The 19,626-nt window shown below is 38.6% G+C and overlaps 1 protein-coding gene across 1 annotated transcript in view; it reads right to left on the minus strand.

Moving 5' to 3' along the window:
- Nucleotides 1-11,312: 11,312 nt before the first annotated feature.
- The window catches only part of CNIH4 (cornichon family AMPA receptor auxiliary protein 4), a 34,394-nt gene continuing 26,080 nt past the window's right edge, over nucleotides 11,313-19,626 (minus strand). Inside the window, exons 4-5 of the mRNA XM_006871141.1 lie at nucleotides 14,882-15,022; nucleotides 11,313-11,503 (exon numbers count right to left, since the gene is read on the minus strand). Of these exons, the coding sequence (XP_006871203.1) occupies nucleotides 11,476-11,503; nucleotides 14,882-15,022 (169 nt within the window). The 3' untranslated portion in view covers nucleotides 11,313-11,475. The remainder of the gene's footprint in view (nucleotides 11,504-14,881; nucleotides 15,023-19,626) is intronic.

Here is a 19,626-nt window from a genome sequence, read left to right on the forward strand (position 1 = left end):
TTAAAGTGACTTCATTTGTATACATTTGGAATCTAAACCAGCTTCAAAACAGTTTCCTCTGTGACTTAGATATGCAGTATAAATGACTCCTCTGGAGTACCACCAGACATGGTCAGAAACAGGACTGGGAAGGACATTACACAGAAAATTTAAGAGTAAAACCTCGAAAGTCCCCCCCCCCACACCCCCATTCGTTTTATTCTTACAGAAACGTCAGTACCTAATCTTGAAGAAATTCAAGCTTTTAAGAAAGTGAATTTAAAATATACCAACATGAAAGCTCAGTAGTCAGTGTATAGGTTTTCAATAAAGCTTATTCCAAGTCATTCTCAACTTGGGAAATCATTTTGGTGCAGTCTAGCAAGAGAGTAGAAATAAGTAGATATGACCACTTTGGAAGTTCATAGTATAATTGAGACTATTAGAAAACTACAGCAGGTTATAAGCAAATTTAAACTGGGTTTAAAACCACACAGTCATTTCCCTAATTGCCCTTAATGTTTTGACATATACAGAGACATAAATTTAAAGACTATTTCTTCTCAGTTTTTCAGATATTGCCATACTGAACCTCATTCTAAACTGGTGCTGTGGATAGTTTTTCCCTCTTCATTCCCCTTTTAGCATAGGAAAGGTTTCCTTCATGGAAAAACACAATTTTGAGAATTTCACATTTAAAATAAGCCAAAAGCCCTGGTGTTCACATTGTGGACCCCATAACAGCTGAATACAACATCCTTAGTTTTCTTAGTAATGCCTTCCCTTTTCAGTAGAGAATAAATGTAGTGACCACTACTGTTTTGTTAGGAAAGGATGGGGAATACCTCTAATAAGATACTGGTGAGAAAAAGTCTTGTACTAAATACCCGTTTAGGCCCATACAAGCCAATACTGTATTAGGACACCTTCAGAATCCACAAAGAGAAGGCTTGGACATCAGGATTTAAACCTTGTTTGGGGGGGGCAGAGATGATGATGTGGAGCGATGGAGCAGCTGGAGCCTTTAGATCCAGAGAGGGAGAGCAACTGTGTGCTTTAAACCTTGGGGGGGGGGGGGAGGGGGGGGAAGGAGGGGATGGCAGCAGGGAGAAAGGGAACATCAGGGAAGGGGAGAAGACGAAAAAACACAATTGGCCTTAAAATAAGCGCGATTCTCCCGAAAGCTCAGATAAGTGAGAGATCGTGGTCAGCAGTTTATATTATCAAATTGGTATGTAAAAGATATCTTTAAGCTCCATTTTGCAGAGACCACCACTTAGTGAATCAAAGAATTCCTGTTTTGATACTTCTGAGTTTAACTATATGTCACAGTTTATCTGGTACTTCATTTTTCTTAACTAAAATTACTTTTTACTTTAAGCTTGAATAAAAATCTTCATTGGTAACTGTATATAATTAAGTGGCAACTTCTCTTTACCTCAGTATAATTATTTTAAGTGATTCATGTATACCCTGAAGCCATTAATACACCCCCATCTTTACAGTAATATCACTAACAAAATGTGGGCATAAAGAACTCCACCGTTTTTGGTTACAGTGTGTGCTGATGGTACATTTATAACATTCACTGAGATTTGTGCCCATTTGGGGCAATTTGGCACTCAGATTCCCGATCTATTTCACCCAGCCACCTTTAGATGTGAGTACAGTTTAAACACTTTAAAAAGTGGAGTAAATGTTAGGCACATTTTACAAGAACACAACTCCAGTAAATCGGAGTAACAACTATGCAAAGGTTTCTATAGCAGCTAGGTGAGTTTGTTTCCCCAGCCTGTCTGAACAGACAGCTTCCTATCTACAATGGTACTTTGTTGTGCCAACTTCCTGTAAACGTGTTTCATACATTTGCCATGTAGTGACTGTGCTAGAAAGGTGACCTGGTGGAGAAACCTAGGACTTTATGTTACTAAGAACCTGATGGCAGGATTCACTCAGAACTCTAATACTGCTAAAGTAGGCATCAGAGAAAAAGCAGAGTAAGAATACTATTGAGCCAGCCACAAGATATTAACAAATGTATAAACTGAAAAGTACCAATACTTTTTGCACATAGATCAAAACATAGTGGAGATATTTGGCTCCCAATCAGGTTAGTAGGCTCATTTCCATGTGCTTAAAAATGTTTTTGTTTTTCATTGATTAAGGGCTAGAGCAAGCATAAACTTAAATGTCTTTCTCCTCTGAATAATTAGTTATTAATAGCAAAATATTGGCTATAGAGAGTGTTAAGATTGGTGTATGGGTGGTAATAAAAGATTAGAGTGGAAAATTAGGTGGGATGACAAAGCTTCATTTTTTATTTTTGTGTTAGTACTCCTGTCAGCTACATTTTTTGCTCTTATTGGCCAGATAAGGTTCTATTAAACCAGGTAAGTAGTTTAAATGGGAAAATTTGTCCCTACAAATAGGCCCGTTTTAGTGGTGGGAGAACAAAAAGGGATCCCCTAACTTTAAGTGATTTAGAATCGCCTGCTAGTTGAAAGGGGTAATCAGAAACCACACATGAGGTCATAATGGTGACCATCATTAGAGGTCGTCTGCCTCTAGTGGCCTTCCGTGATATTAGAAAACGCTTCTTTCCCACCCCTCCCCATCTTGCCGTTTTCTTTTTTAGGATGTTAGTTCCTGCAAACAAGAACTGACCCTATCACCTCTGCCTCACAGTGGGTAAATATACAGCTCTTGAAAGGGACATGTCCATATCAGTTTCTTTACAGCAGAAGAATGACTTTTCGAATGGGGAGGAAAGAAGACATTTTTCTTAATATCCTTTTTGTCCTGAATCCAAAAAAAAATTTTTTTGATTAGTTTTAACTTTCTCATTTAGACTAAGAAATTCTTTTGAGTTGCTCCCCAAAACACTACTTCCATTTCAGAAACCATGTCTGACTTAATATAAACTAACTTTAAAGAAGAAGTGAATTTGCATTTACACTTAGACACTTTCTAAAAACAGGGTGAACTTTACTGACATTTTTCAGTGTTGTTAAAAGCTATTGTTATAGTAGCTGCCCTATAGTTGCAAAAACAAAAACTATTAAAGCCCATCCCCTATCTCCTTAATCCAGATAGCCTGGACTCAATGAAACTAATAGTATAAAAATTGTGTGTGTGTGTGTGTGTATGTGTGTGTAAGAGAGAGACTTTTTATTTAATAAAAAGTCCTGGAAACAGCTGTTCTAGGTTTTGTCAATTTTACTAAAAACTTTAAAAGTCTTGTACACATGTGAAGTGCCCTCTCTGAATTTAAGGTTTGGTTAATACTGGTATATTTTTATAAGATTGAAGTTGTGTCCCCATCTTTAACTTAAAACATTTTCATTATTAGAGTCAATGTGCTACAGCTGAACTGAATCAACATTTTTAGGCACAGTTGGAAAAAATGTTATTGGCTCCTTGAAAATGTGTGTGTGTGGCGGGGGAATGGATCCACAAAAGCATGTATGTACTTACAAACCAAGCTGTAGAGATCAGGAAAATGGCAAGTACTCATTTCACGATTTCTAACTTGTCAAGATTTACATGGAGTTGTGGTGGAACTAGTTAACACTTAGAGCTTTCGGTATGTAATGACTATTTGCTATGGACTGATTAAGTGTTCAAAGGATTACGTTCTTAAATTTGGGGTGCGGGGGTTGTGTTGCCTTTTTTTCCCCCCCTCAGATTCTATATTTAGTAGCTTAAATTTCTTTGCCATATTCTTTCATTAAAACAAAAAAACTTCAGGTTTCTAATATTTATTTTCACTTGTCCTACTAATTATTTACAAAACACCCTTTGTTAACTTTTATAAATGTGTAGTATATTAAGCATCCTCAAAATTCTGTTTGATTGAAACTACATTAACTTTGATTTGCTTTACTGGGATTTTTCTTTCCTTTTTTTTTTTTTTTTTTTTTACATCTTTTCCATGTTGGTGCCCAGCACTTAACCAACCATTTGTATTCCCTTTCTTTCAATCCAATAAACAGAATGAATAACTAAGTAATGTTTGGTGTATTAAATTTCCTAATACCCACTCATCTGAATGTGTAAATAGTGCTGTTTTTACCTACAACAACTGATTTGCTGAATTTGAGTTCTTCATTTAAGGGCACAGAAACTTTTTAAACAAAACCAGGAAAATGTGAAGCTATTATTGCTTAACATAACGTGTATGCATTTCTGAAGGCAGCGTTTCCATATCTTTGAACATTGCTGGGAGAATTTTTCACACTTCAGTTGACACCATTACGAGCTTTGTTGTTGTTGTTAAGTGCCATCGAGTCGGTTCCGACCCATAGCGACCCTGTACAGGGTTTCCGAGGGTGTAAATCTTTACGGGAGTAGAAAGCCTCATCTTTCTCCCGCAGAGCAGCTGGTAGTTTCGAACCGCTGATCTTAAGGTTCGCAGCCCGATTCATAACCACTACGCTACCAGAGCTCCTTAGATAACAAAAAAATCTGAAGGGGAAAGTTTAGGGCTGTAGCATAGATGGGGGTAAAGTTTCTCAGCAAAATTTTCCTAGGACAGCCCTCCCTGCCTAACCTTGAATAAACAGGTGCATCGTGCTAGAAAAAAATTCCTCAGTCCCACACTTCTGCCAATGCAATTTATTTCTCTTAAAACTTCCTAATACGCCTCCATGATCATCCTGTGTCATTTGTAAAATCTATCAAGATGATTTCTCTGGAACTCCAAAAAAGACACCATAACTTTCTGAGCTGACCTCTGTGCCTCGAGTTTAACTGCCCCAGCAAATCGCCTCGGAAGCCACTGTTTGGATTGGAACATTTTCTTGAAGGTACCCTAATGAGAGTAAGACAAGTGTGTGACTGAGAGAAGGTGTCTGCAGACATTCACTGATAGCAGATGTTATGTCTGGAATAAACATGTGGCATATACAGACTGAACCTGATTTACCTTCATACTTAACCAGTTTGCAAGTGGTGTCAAGAGCACTGTAAAGTCTGTAGGAATATCTTTTTAATGGGCCATTGTACAATCACATACTAGAAAAATTTAAGGATCATCTGTGTGTTAAAGGAATCATGTTCCATTATGTTCAAAAATTTTACTGCAGTCTGAACTTAGCGTGTAGGCACTGGCTATGTGCAGAGTGGAACTGCCCCATAATGCTGCAATCTCTAAGAAGCAAATCAAAACTGTCTCCTGGGGTGCCTCTGACTTGGTTTGAACCTCCAACCTTTTGGCTAGTAGTTAGGCCCTTAACCATTTGAACTATCCAGACTCCAAGCATTTTGTAAACAGATTTCTACCTCCATAAATAAGTACTCACTTTTTCAGGTAATGAACCCAGGCTTATAGAAGCTGTACAGTTACTAGATGGTGGTGGTGGTGGTGGTGTGCTGTGGAGTCGGTTCTGACTCATAGCGACCCTATACAGGGTTTTCAAGGCTGTAAATCTGTACAGGAGCGGAAAGCCTCATCTTTCTCCTGCAGAACAGCTAGTAGCTTAGAACTGCTAACTTTGCACTTCGCAGCCAGATTCATAACCACTAAGCTACATAGAGTGGTTTATCGTGAATTCCATAGCCTATACTTTTACCTCCTAAAGTCAAGGGCATATGAGAATCAGCTGGGACCTTTTACTTCGGATTTCTTAAGTCTCTATCCAGACCTACAGTCAAGAGAGAATGGCATGTTCTGCAAGTTTTTTATTTTCACTTGGGGGAGAGGGGATGTGGGTGTGTGAATATTCCAGTTTAAAATTTTTATCTTGTCAGCCTCTACCAGCCCACTTACTGGTATTTGAGAACCATAGGATTATATTACTTCAGCAGTGAGACAGGAATTAAAAGCAGGAGCTTTTAATGGTATTGAGAGTGAGTCCTGGTGTGGCACTGTTGGTTAATGTGCTGGACTGCAAGGTCAGTTTGAACCCCAACGTTGGCAGTTCAAGCTCATCAGCTGCTCCTCAGAAACCCTATACAGGGTTGCAAAGGGTCAGAACCAACTCCACGGCGTTTCACAAGAAGCCGCCACATCATTACTTACACACTAACATCTACTGTTGGGCATTGAGTAACATTAACACCAGGTCTTTGGATCACAGTAGCTTATTGTTGGCCAGTCACTATGGAGGAGCCACATTGTAAGCATTTTCACTTCATTCTCAAGGTAGTTTTATGTGATATTCTGTGATTCCCATTTTACAAATGAGGTAAGTAGGCTTAAGGTGGTGCAAAGGAGCCATATGAAGGAGTTAATCCGAGATGACTCAGTTCATTTTTAATCATAGTCTTTTATCTTTTTTTTTATCTTTTTATTGTGAATTGAGTGAAGGTTTACAGAGCAAACCAGTCATTATATTCAGCAAATCATTCCCTTTGCTTCAGTATAATGACTGCAATCCCTTCCATGTACCAACAGTTAACAGTACTTACCTCTATTCACTTTACCTACTGTATTCCTCCCTGTGTCTCCCTCTACCTTCTTTCCTCGGCTCACCTCCCTCTTCTATTGCCTGCTAGTCACCCCTGTTAACATGTGTCCACCCTCTAGCCCTTTAGTAATCCCCATCCCCATAATCATCATAGTTTTTTTTTTTTTTTTAAACAAAACCTTTTAACTTTTTACAACATTGGTCTCATGCAATACATGTGTTCACTAATTTCACTCAGCATAATATCTTCCAGGTTCATGTTGTGCCATGTTTCACAGATTCATCGTTTTGAACATCTTTAAATTGTAGGGTAGTGGCTTCAATCAAGGGTTTTGGAGTCATCAGACCTAAATATAAATCTTGTCATTTGGTGTGATTTAGACAAGTTACTTAACTTCTCAAAGCCAGTCAGTTTCCTCATCTATAAATGCAGCTAATAGTATACTACAAACTTTTAAAAATGGTTTAAAGGTTAATATTGGGGGAAAAAAGCAGGCTTACTGGTCAGAAAGAGACTGAAGGAACCTGAGACTATGCCCCTCAGCTACTCCAGGTCTGGGTTTCTGAGGCTGTAAATCTTTACGGGAGCAGAAAGCCTCATCTTTCTTCCATGGAACAGCTGGTAGTTTTGAACTACTGACCATGAGATTAGCAGCCCGATTCGTAACCACTAAGGTACCAGAGCTCCTCAGTCAAGAGTAGACAAGTATGTATCTATATAGGGGGACAACAGCACGAGTAAAGTCAGCTCAACCATTCAAGAACAAAAGGGCAACATATATCTAATGACAGTTAAAAAGGGATGGGAAGGAGATGGAATGGAAATAGGAACCACAGGGAGGGAATGGAATCGTTTCATGAGGGGATTGCAATCATTAAGATGAGAAAAGTGTATTATCTGTTGAATGTAAAACTGATGATCTTGTCTGTAAACTTTCACTCAACTCACAAGAAAAAGCTTCCCCCCAAGTTAATACTGGAGACCCTACACAACAAATGACTTGCTTAGGAGTGCTGATGTGGCACTGTGGGATAAAGCACTAGACCGCAAGGTCACTTTGAACTGCAAGGCCGGTGGTTCAAACTCATCAGCAGTTCCTTGGAAACCCTATCTATGTAGGGTTGATACGAGTCAGAACCAACTTGACGGCACTTAACAACTATGTCAGAGGACCTCATTTTCTCAACAAATAAATTGCAAAGACAAAGAGAGGCAGACTAATAGTTTAATCATTTAAAAGGCTCAAAATACATTAGCCAAATGAAATGGACCTTGTTTGGGATCCTAATGTGAACATACCAACCATAAAACTTGTGAGCCTATGGGAAAATTGGAGCATTGACTTGACATTTGATACTAAGCAATTAGTAGCTTATGTATTATATTGGACCTATGGTGGTATGAGTATGTGAGTTTTAAGAATCTTTACCTTACTTACAAAAATCTTTACAAATCTATTGATGTCTAGGGTTTGTCTCAAAATAAGGTGGGGGAGGAAAGGTTATGGATAAAACAAAAATGGTCATGTGTAGCTGATAAACTAGAATCTTACCAGGTAATACTAGTGCCATTATCCTTTCCCAGAAAGTTAAGTGTATTAATACAGAACTACACCCAAGGATTAGTCTTGCCCTGCAGGTCACACTGTGACAGACACAATGGCAGCCAAACTTACTTTTAATTGAACCATGAGATTCAACTTTCACCCAGTTTACATCCAACCCATGAAACAGGCTGCTGGTCAAGTGATGAGACATCAGGTTCTAGAAGGGAACAAATTGCATTTCTCATCAAACTTGATTCTATGTTATATCCTCTCCGGCAGAAGACTATCAGTTTAAATGAACCGAACTTTGAGAATACATAAAGGAAGGGTTCAAATTCCTTGTTCTAGCCTTGAGCCCTAAGAGTATGGTTCTTAGCGTAACAGATGAAAGATGAGATCAAGCATATAATATACTTCTCTATCTTGCTGCCTATTTCTAAATATTAGTACAAGTTTATTTAGGTTTGGGGGACAAATAATTACATCTAGTACATGATACTTTTCAAAATTACTAACAATTACTTGTGAGCAAAAGCTGATTTCACAAGTCTCAAGTGGATCAAATGTAGCAGTTTCCTTTCCTATTCGTAAGAGCATTTTATGTGACTGCCTTTAAAATAAAGATAACAGCCTTGATTATGTTGCTCCATTGCTTCTTCAGCTTCTCTGACTTAAGGACATTATCTAGACTTCTTGCTAAAAGAGCAATAGAACAACACAATCAGATTTCCGTGTTCAATCAACAACCATTTATTGTTTCTATGTCCCAGGCACTATATTAGGTGCCAGGAACAATAGGAAGGTACAAATATGAGTAGGAGTGTACTCTGCCCTCCAGGAGCGCACAATCTATTAGGGGTGGTTAAATGAATACAAATAAATGCCTATAATACCAGATAGAAACTGGTTTAAGTGCCAGAGGAGATAAAGTACTACAGGAAACTTTGTTGCTCAACTTCATAGTAAGTCCAGGTCAGAGGAAGCAGATTTGGACTCACTATATTGTCATCTCTGGCATGAAAGGCGGCTGAGGGAGCCTGCTAGACTGTGATTAACTGGGCTGCATCTTAGATCTTGCTTCCTCAGCTCTCAGCTGAGATTCCAATGATTAACAAGAACAAGGGCAAATGACACAACACACAGAGATAAAAACATGCACACAGGAGCACCCCCTGGGAATCTGCACCTACAAGGTGGGACCTTTACAAAAGGGCAGGGGATGTCATCCTTAAAAGAAGTGATTACGGAGAATGAGTACTAGATTACATACACACCAGGCCTCCAGATGCTCCTACCTGTGGGACCTCAAGTAATCTCTTTAGGCCTCAGTTCTTTATCTTAGACCAGATGACCTTCAAGGTCCTCTGCAATGCTCCAAACTCTAAAAAGGATAGAAACTAACATTTCACATCTTAAGCATAGCTTTTAAAGTCAATGCTTGATTCTTCCCTTTTCATTTGTAAAAAGTCTCTAGAAAGAAAATCAAAACAAAACAAAAATCAGTCACCCCCTTTCCTGAATTCAATTCATGTAAGCAATATAAGAAAGAAAGGTTGCCTTGTTTTTAAACAGTTAATGCATCAGAAGTACAGAATTTCTTTGTTATAAGCGAGGCACCTTTCTGAGGAACTTTTGCCTGACAAATGTGCCATCCAACAGTCCAGAGACTCCCTCTATGACAGGAGTTTTGTTTTGGTTGTTAAGAATAATGGCAGGAGAGGATTAAGCATTTTGGTCTAAAGTCCTCCACCACCTTTGGGCTTCTTTAAATAGCAATTTTCTCTCCAATCTAAGGATTTAAGTTCCCCAGAGCCTTTATTGCTTTAAAGGCTTGAGCAAAACATGAAGGAGCACTGGAAGTCAGGGGGGAAAGCCTAGTGAAGGGTCTAATTCTTAAACAAAGGAAGGAAGCCCTGAGGGAAACAAGAAAAAGCAATACAAGCAAAGCAATTCTGTTACAGCTTCTTGGCCTAGCCAAAGCCTTGCAAGAATACAAGATTATCAACACGGGGCAAATTCCAAGAAGCCAGAGAGGCCAAGAGAAGCAAATTTGTCAAACCTACCATTTCACTGTCCATCTGTTTCCAGGGTACCACTTTCATCTTAAAACATGGGTCTATCTTCTACCTAGGAGGTTCAGTTTAGAGACTCTCTTGTTTCTGCCACCGTTACTTAGTCTAGGGCTGAAAAACAGCATTTGATCATGTGGCCACACATCTTGTTTAGCTGTCAAATCTGTCTCACCAGACCAAATGATCCCCTTGGACTCTGCCATACAACAGTCAACATTTTGCTTAAATGCCGATACAGAAGATTGCAACATCAAAGTACAATATAGAACTGAGGATAAAATGCCAGGCTCATGTTACCCTTGGAGACTTGAATAACAGTTGAAGAAGTTAACAACTGCTCTCATCAACAGCAAGAATTTACAAATATAGGCCCAAGGAGCTGAGTTTGGCTGGCTATTGCTATACTGATGAGTTGGCTTATTCTGGCTCTACCAATTCACATAGCGATCAGTGCAGAAGGGTTACAATTAATCTGGCACCAAGCAGAGCACTAATAGGCTCCATTTCATTGACAGTGAATTGAGTCTTCCCTGCATCTAATCTGATGAGCATTTTCTACCAAATCACCCTCCAAACGCATTTAAAAATAAATCTGAGAGATCAAATACCTTATGAAACAATTATAATATAAAAACAAGACCTTCCAAGAGCCAGTGGGATTGTTTGGGTTTGAGGGAGTTGTGGAGGCAGACAGTAGATTATAAATATAATTCTTGATAAAATTTTGCTTCTCTGATTTATTTTTCCTTTCTATAAGCAGGAATTACATTGTACTTAGGCAAATGGCTTATAAGGTTTCACAGATTCTACAAAGAAATCTGTGTGTGTGTGTATATATATATATATATATATGCATGCATGTGTGTGTGTATATATATGTATATATATATACACACACACATGCATGCATATATATACATACATACACTGAAATGTCATTTTTCTGTTAATGTCCTTGTGAAACAACTTTTAGCTCACAATTCCATACATTTTAAAACCACATGAAATATGTGAAGCTGCCACAATACAGGTAAAAAAGGCAATGAACTTTCTGTTTTCCTCTGTCCAGATTAACAGTGCTGTTTTGTACTCTGGCTTTTCAGTAGACCTGAAGAAAAGCTTTGTTCATCTAGTAAATTTTTCCTTCAAGGTGTATCCTTTATTTCTTTGGCATGCAAGGCTGGAATGGCAGTCCTGTTCCTACATACAAATAAACATCTTCAACATACAGATGATGAAAAAATCACCTTCAACGTGCTGGGATTTTGCTAGTTGAGAACCAGAAATCTACAAAAACTCAATTCATATTTTTAAATACTTTATATGGTAAAAATACAGCAAAAATACATTTTTTGTTCAAAGAGGAAAAATATACTGCTATGGTCACGTTCTACAGATGATTTAAGTAGTCTCTGGCTCCTCAACTGTGCACTGTCGTGTAGGCTAACTTCAACCATGGTTTCTTCAGCTTCAGTCATTTATCAAAGCTAAAATCATACTGTGGAGAGAAGAAATTAATGTTACTAATGTTTTCTTAGGAACGTGCCTACTGGGTCTGGGCTGTCCAGATTTGTATCCCTAAGACTCAGCAAGGAACACTAGTTGCATAACAGAAAACCATTTATACCTAAAGGAAAGAATACCTATATTGGGCACCCCCCCCCTCAATATCCTCACTAAAAAACAATACCATATTTTTTCATTAATAACATGCCCATGTACGTAATACACCAACATATATAACATGCCAAAATGATCAAATTAAGTGCAGCAGTCCTGGCATGGTATACCCACGCATATGCCACACATCTCATGACATTTCTACCTCGGCAACCCCATATAGGGTTATTGTGAGTCAGAACTACGTCAATGGCATTTAACCACACAACAATAAATACTGTATTAAAACTGCCACAATTAACAACTTAACAATATCATACTTTCCTTTAAAACACTGATCTGCTTGCTACACTGAGACCAACTGACTAAACTACACAGAAATACCCTTACATTACTAATGATAGAAATGATTTCTTGTTCAAATGTAAACGAGTACAATATGTACTCTGCCTTGCATGGGTTAAGAGTAGTTGTTGTTAAATGCCATCGAGTCGGTTCCAACTCCCTGTGACCCTATAGAGGGTTTCTGAGGCTGTAAATCTATTAGACTGCAAACCACAAGGTCAGCAGTTCAAGCCCTCCAGCCTCTCCTCGGGAGAGGCTTTCTGCTCCTGTAAAGATTTACAGACCCACCATGCTCCCTTAAGAGTAGTGGTTAATTTTTTACAAGATTTTTGATAGTTTATTTTAGGCAAGCACAAATCTAAGTACTTTACACGTATTATATCATTCAGTCCACATGCTGTGATGTAGGTACCATTAATATCCTACTTTCAGATGTGGGAAGTGAGGCTCAGAGAGGTTAAGACAGTTGCCCAGGCTCACCAGTGAGTAAGTGGGAAAGTCCAGATGCCCCTGCTACCGCCTAACCAAAAAAGCCAAAGACACACATTCTACCACTCTCTAAAGAAGATGAACATGTTTTCCCTTTTAATTCTATTTAACAAATGCTCAATGTCTGCTATGTGCAGGCATCATACAAGGTGTAGCAGGTGAAGCAGACAGGAGCCCGTTAAGTCTCTGTACTAAGAAGCTGGTGATCTGGTAATACGATCACTGTTAAAGCAATAATAGTAGCCAAATGCCAAGGGAAAAGTGTTACAAAGACATCTTCTGAGACAACTCTTTCATCTCCATGTCCTGAGCTAAGGGTACACTCAGGGATAGGGGACTAGCAATGAGTCTGCTAATGGCAAGTCTGGGAATGAGAATGAGGCAAAAGTGATAGGTGTAGCCAGAGATTTGTTGTTGTTGTTAAGTGCCTTCGAGTCGGTTCCGACCCATAGCGACCCTGTACAGGGTTTCCGAGGGTGTAGCCAGAGAAGGATGTAGTTATTCAGGCAAGCCAGTCATAAGGATTGTTCTTTTTTCTTTTTTATTATTTATTCGTAATGAACCATCATCTTAACCTTGTGCTCAAATTAATTGCTGATTTCTCTAACACTGAGTCTTCCGTCCATCTTCCTCACTACTTTAAATTCAACAACCTGTTAGTTAAGAAACACATGCACACATTTTTGAATTCTAAGAATTCAGATCTACCAAATAAGATACTGCTCCCCTATCCTATATTTACTCCTCAAAAGTGTGACTACCCAGGCTGTACCCTCAGCACCACTCCAAGATAGGTGGTTCCATCAGGAGGTACTGCTCTAGTTTACTAACAGAGGGAAAACTAGAGAGTTAGGGGGAAGGGAGAGGAGAATCCGGAACTAAGCTGATTTCAGCTTGCTTTTCACCTCTGCAGTAAGAGGCAACCATAAAGGAACATACAAGGGGGCTTCAAAAAATTCTTAGAAAAATTCCATACTCTTTCAATCCATTTTCTGACAACTTTGAAGTCCTCTCATAAATGATAGTAAAAAATACTTTCATACAATTTAAGACCTAAAAAGTAGTAAAAATGAGAGTATGTATGTTATCATGTTCTGAATATTAAATTTCTTTGCTCTTTATCTTCAACACTTGTACGAGGAGGCTTCCAAAAGTTTGTAGCAAAACGGAATTTTAAAATCATGGAATTTTCCCATAAACCTTTTGAAGCTACTCATATTGAACAGTAAGTACAATAGCACTGAGGTAGGTATGAGAACCAGAAACTGACGCCAGGGTACTTTTCTGTGCTGGCTTTTAAAAATAATGAAGAGCATACAAGATGAATTGTGAAAAGGAAACCATCTAAACACTAATTTCAATCTACTGGATTGAAATCTATACTAAAAACCACTGCCAGTGAGTCAAGTGTGATTCACGGTGACCTATAAGACTGAGGAGAACTAACTGCCTCCTGCACTCGCCAAGGCTTTGATCTTTACAGAAACAAACTACCACATCCTTCTCCCTCGGAGAGTGTAATGGGTTCAAACCAGTGGCCTGCAGTTAGCAGCTGAAACCTTAACCTACTGCACAACATGGGCAGCTCCTTTTTAAATCACCCACACATGACAGTTTTTTTTTTCCTCCTTTGCACTATTCTATTGTATGTGTGAAGCATACAGCAGAAACATGTTACTGTGTGTGCTCCTGTAAAGATTTACAACCTTGGAAACCCAATGGGGCAGCTCTACTCTGTCCTATAGGGTTGCTGTGAGTCAGAATCCACACAAGGGCAGTGGGTTGTTCTTCTTTTTTGTATGACAGTTAAAGGAAAGGTGGCATGTTCATTTCTAAAACATAAGGAATACATTTAAGTTTAAAATGGGACTGCATAAAGTTTCCAGTGCCTGACAGTTAATCCTTCATAGTAAACCTGACTTCCAATCTGTTCTAACTGGAAACCTGAAACAATTTTACCAGAGCAGACCACTTAGCATGCTGGAGAACTGGCGACACGTCAGTTCTTACTACTCCTTACTACTAAGAAGACCAGCCCAACCTGGCAGTAAGGTGCAGAGAGCTCCAGCCAGCAGTCAGATACCCTGGAGACACAAGAGTGGGAAGGTTTGTGGGAAACGTAAATATTGCTTATAACAGGCAATGAAGCCACACAGCAGGACACTAGAGCAGAAAAGGAATAGCAAAGACAACATTAAACATTATGACAGCCTCAATCGCAAAAGAGTAACGAGTATTTGTTATTATAGGCTAATGACATACAGAAGAAATCTACACAGCCATAAGGAATTCACATATCCACAAAAGCTCTGCAATGTCTATGCAAACTCGTAGAGAAATAGAATCCTACAGTACAGCAAATTACAACCATCAAAAAGCAGACATGGCATCCAGGAAAATGCCATGAGGACTTTACACTCACCTATAAAGATACATGAAGAAGCAGAGCAAGTGGAAACCAAGCTTGATCATGGCTTCTTTCATGTGTGATTTCAGCTGCCCTCGATTGTGTATTTCTGTTGGATCAAACACTCCCATGTTACCACTTGGCACCATAATGAACCTACGAAATTAAAAGACACAAGAACATTAGAATGAAAATCTAATATATTCAAAAATAAATAAGTAGTGATAACCTTTAGTGGAGTCCTGGTGCGGCACTGTGGGTTAATGCAACACATTGCAAAGCTGTTTGAACTGCAAGGTCAACAGTTCAAGCTCACCAGTCGCTCCTCGGAAACCCTATACAGAGTCACTATGGGTCAGAACAGACTCAATGGCACTTAATAACAACAACAACAACCTTTAGAAGACTAATCATAGACATCTTAAATGTATTCCAACTATGGCCAGAGTAATCATGGACCACCACTTAGTTTTCCTTTTGAATACTGTAAAGTGTTAGCATAATTCTGCTCTCTCAAACAAATACAATAACGCACTAAAGAAGGATAATTTATGCCCATCTTCTGTAGAAACTACTTAACAGATCCTAACAGCCCCTTTCCACTAGAAAGGATAAAGGAAACTGCAAAATGAAACCAACGGTATGATGCTCCTAGAAACTTTCTAAAAAGTTTTTAAACTTTTTAGTTAAAAAAGTTTTTCAGTCTTTTTCTAAAAAGTTATAAACTAATTAATCTGATTTCTCACTTTTACAACATCCTTATAAGGAAAATAGCATCACACATAATTATTCCCATTTCACAGACAACCATTAAAAAAAATAAGAGGGTCTACATTCAGAATTGTTATCGTTAAGTACTGTAACTCGGTTCTGACTCACAGCAACTGTACAGTTTCTGAGGAGCAGGTTGGTGAGTTTGAACCATTGACCTTGAGGTTTAGACCAACCTTGCAGTTCAGCACTTATCCTATAGCACCACACCAGGACTCATGTTCAGAATGTTGTTGTTGTTTTCAAGACAGTTCTGAATTATATCAACCCTGTATAGGGTTTCTGAGGAGCAGCTGGTGGATCTGAACTGCCACCCATGATTTGCAGTCCAGGTGATCCTATAGTGCCACACCAGGAGTCCATGTTCAGAATAGAACCATCATATTTGATGCTCTGACAGAACAACATGATAGCATGTCTTCATCTGTGTGGTGCTGTGGGTTAATGCATTGGATTGCCATGTAGGTTTGAACCACAAGGATAGCAGTTCAAGCTCACCAGCTGCTCCTCAGAAACCCTATACAGGATCACTATTGAGTCGGAACAGACTCAACAGCACTTAACAACAACAAATCTTAAAATAGCAATTAAAAAAAACAAAAGAATAAACATTATTTAGAATAGATGCTACAGTGGTATATAAAAAAACAACTCCACCTCAAGTAAGACACTTGAAGAATCAATTATAACTTTATATAACTTTGGAAAACACACATTAAATGTAAAATTTTATAAAGTAATTGCTGATGAGTTGATTCCACCTCAGTAGTCCTATACAAGGTTTCCAAGGAGCAGCTGGTGGTGTTGAACTGCCAAACTTGTAGTCTGTAGTCCAGTGCCTGATCCTAGAGTGCCACACTAGAAAACTGACTTTTTATAGACTGAAAGCTCAGCTGAAACCTGTCCACCATGGGACTACCCTTCTGGTATTTAAACTACAAGTAGCATAACTTCCAGCATCACAGCGACACATAAGTCACCACAGTACAACAAATTTGAATTGCATTCTGGGTGGTGGTATCATGTATTTTAATTTCAGGTTGCTCTTTGCCCAACCCAAAGAACACCCTTTAATATATTTTTTTAAAGCTGGTCTAATTACAAATTCCTTGAATTTTTGCATATCTGGAAATGTCCTAATTTTACCACTGTATTTGAAGAACAGCTTTGCTGGGTATATGATTCTTGCTTGGCAATTTTTTTCTTTCAGAGTTTTGTGTGTCATCCCATTGCCTTCTGGCCTGCCTGGTTTCTCCCCAAGTAATCAGACCTGGTCTTACTGGTTCTTCTTAATAGGTCACTTTTTGTTTTTCCTGAGGATTTTCTCTGAGGAGTCTTTCCTTGTCTTTAGTTTGCCAAAGTTTTTCTCTGAGGATTCTTTCCTTGTCTTTGGTTTGTCAAAGTTTGATTATTATGTCTTGGTGATTTTCTTTTGGGATCCTGTTCAGGGTTTGTTCAGCTTCATGATGTTAGGGAAATTTTCTTCCAGCAATTCTTCAACAATTTTCTCTGTCCTGTCACCCTTAAATTATTCCTCTTCATGGTGTTGCACAGAACACAGGATTTTTGTTTGTTTCACTCTTTTTCCTGACTGCCCTTCTAGAATACTTGTATTCAGAGTTTATCTTCAAGCTTCCACTGCTTTGAATCTACTCTTGTGCCCTTTCAATGAACTATTTCTGAAATTTTATTTATTATTAATCTTCTGGATTTCTAATTGCAGGTTCTGTATTGCTTCAAATTTTTCTTTTGTCTGTTTGTTTTTATAGTGTTTTCTTGAATTCTTAAGTTCTTCTGTGTTCTCCTTGCTTTCCTCAATCTTTGTCAATCCTTTAAAGGTACCTAAATATCATTCTTTTGAATTCTTTTTCAGTTAGTTCCATGACCTTTTCTTCCTCAGAACTGTTTTCTAGCTCTGTATCTTAGTCATTTATATGAGCCATTCTCTCGTTTCTTAGTGTGTGCCAAAGTTGTCTGTTGTCTCTGGGACACTGTAGTGCTATCATATTTGTATTTAATTGATGATTAAATGTTGAAATGTTCTTAGGTTCTCACAAACTGTCTCTTATGGGTGTAGTTAGAGAACAGAAATGTGTACACAGTTGTCCATTCACCATTCAAGCATCTCAGTTTAGGGTGGGTTTAGCTGGTGTTGATCAGGAGGTATAAGAACTGGCCTTAGTTCCTGACCCATGGATGGAGCTACAGAGAGTATTGATGTAGCTGGGCTACACGGGCATAGTTGCTGTCTCTTGTCAGGTGGGAAAGAAGAGAAAACCCCTCCCCCATACACACAACAAAACAAAATAAACAAGGAACCAACTACGAAAAGAGAAAATAACGAAGAGCAAAAAGAAATAAAAATAAGCAGCAACCAGAAAAACAGAATAAATAAAAAGAGAAAAGGAGGACAAGAAAATGGAGCTATGGAAGAGGAAAAATGAGGAAATAAAAGGAAGAAAAAACTTAGAAAAACCAGAGAGAGGAAAAGATGAAAAAAGAGAATAAAGAACAGTAAAGAAATAACAAAAGGAAAGAAAAAGAAAAGGGGAAAGGAGAAACAGAAGGAAAAACAAAATCAGAGATGGAAAGGGTAAAATTCAAGGCAATGGAAAGAAAAAATAAATAAAACAAAACAATGAAAAGGGAAAAAAACAACAGTGCAGCTATTGGACCCAGAGAGATGGGTGCAGGAGAGATGTGTCAGCAAAATTCCTGGTCCTATATTGAGTTCCTACAGGCCCAGATATTATCTGTGTTTAGGGCATTCAATCCAGAAGTAATGTGTGGAAGTTCTTCATGGAGTTGGTTTCAGTATTAGGATTACGGGGCAATGAGGACAGGTAGTGGGTATGAAGATTTCTCTAGACTAATGTTGTTCTAGTGGAGCAGTGAGTTCTGCAGATCTGGAATACAGCCTACCTGAATATAGGCACCAAAGTGGCACCTCACACTAGCATGGTCACAAACACTTGGCTCTGATGTCCTTGAGAGCAGGAGTGGATGATGGATGGGACTGGCCACACCACTGGTCACTGAGGAAGCATGAGGAAAAAGAAGGAATCTCACCTTTCTCATCACCTGTGTGCATCTGCTCAGTCAGGCCAATGAGCCAAAGCTGCTCACTGAAGTTCAAGATGGTCATGTTGTCTCTGGTTGGCTGTTTACCAGTCAGTTTCCCTCTTTCACCATGCCTGATCAGCTTCTCCTCTCAGCAAGTACTCAATCCACTTCTCTAATCTTTCCCCTAAAGCTCAGGGTTCCAGGATTTTCATCTCTCTTTTCATTTGGTCTTTTGTATCTTTGTTGTAGAGGGTCCTACGTGTAGCGCATTTGCCTAGTCCATGAACCACCTTGCTGGAAATCTCCTTAAACTTTTTAAATGACAATCTTTTTATATTTTTAAACATTTTTATTGTGAATTAAATGAAGTGTTTACAGAACAGATCATCAGTTTTACATTTAATAAACCATATACTTTGCATCATTCCCTGGCTGCTGTCCCATCTGTGTACCAGTAGTTAACAGCACTTACCTCTCTTCACTTTAACATTGCATTCCTGTGTCTCATGCCTCTGCCATCTTCCCTCTTGTATATTGCCTGCCCTGTCACCCATGTTAACATGTGTCTACTCTCTAGCCCATGAATAATTTTCCCTCCCCATGCCTCATAACCATCATAGATTGTTTCTTTCACCAAGAAAACTTTTTTTTTTAAACTTTTTACAACATTGGGCTCAAACAATGTTTGATTACTTTCACTCAGCATAATGCCCTCCAGGTTCAACCATGTAATGCAAAGTTTCAGATTCCTCAGTATTCTTCAACATTTTGCAGTATTCTATTATATGTACGTACCAATGATTAAACATAACCATTTTCTGCTGCTGAACTTTTAGGCTGTCTCCATCTTTTTGCTATGTCTCTTATAGACAGCTTATTGAAGGATCCTGTTTTCTTATCCATTCTGCTCTTTAAGTCTCTTTGCG

Source organism: Chrysochloris asiatica, unplaced genomic scaffold (genome assembly GCF_000296735.1).
Source record: "Chrysochloris asiatica unplaced genomic scaffold, ChrAsi1.0 scaffold00161, whole genome shotgun sequence".
Classification (NCBI taxonomy): domain Eukaryota; kingdom Metazoa; phylum Chordata; class Mammalia; order Afrosoricida; family Chrysochloridae; genus Chrysochloris; species Chrysochloris asiatica.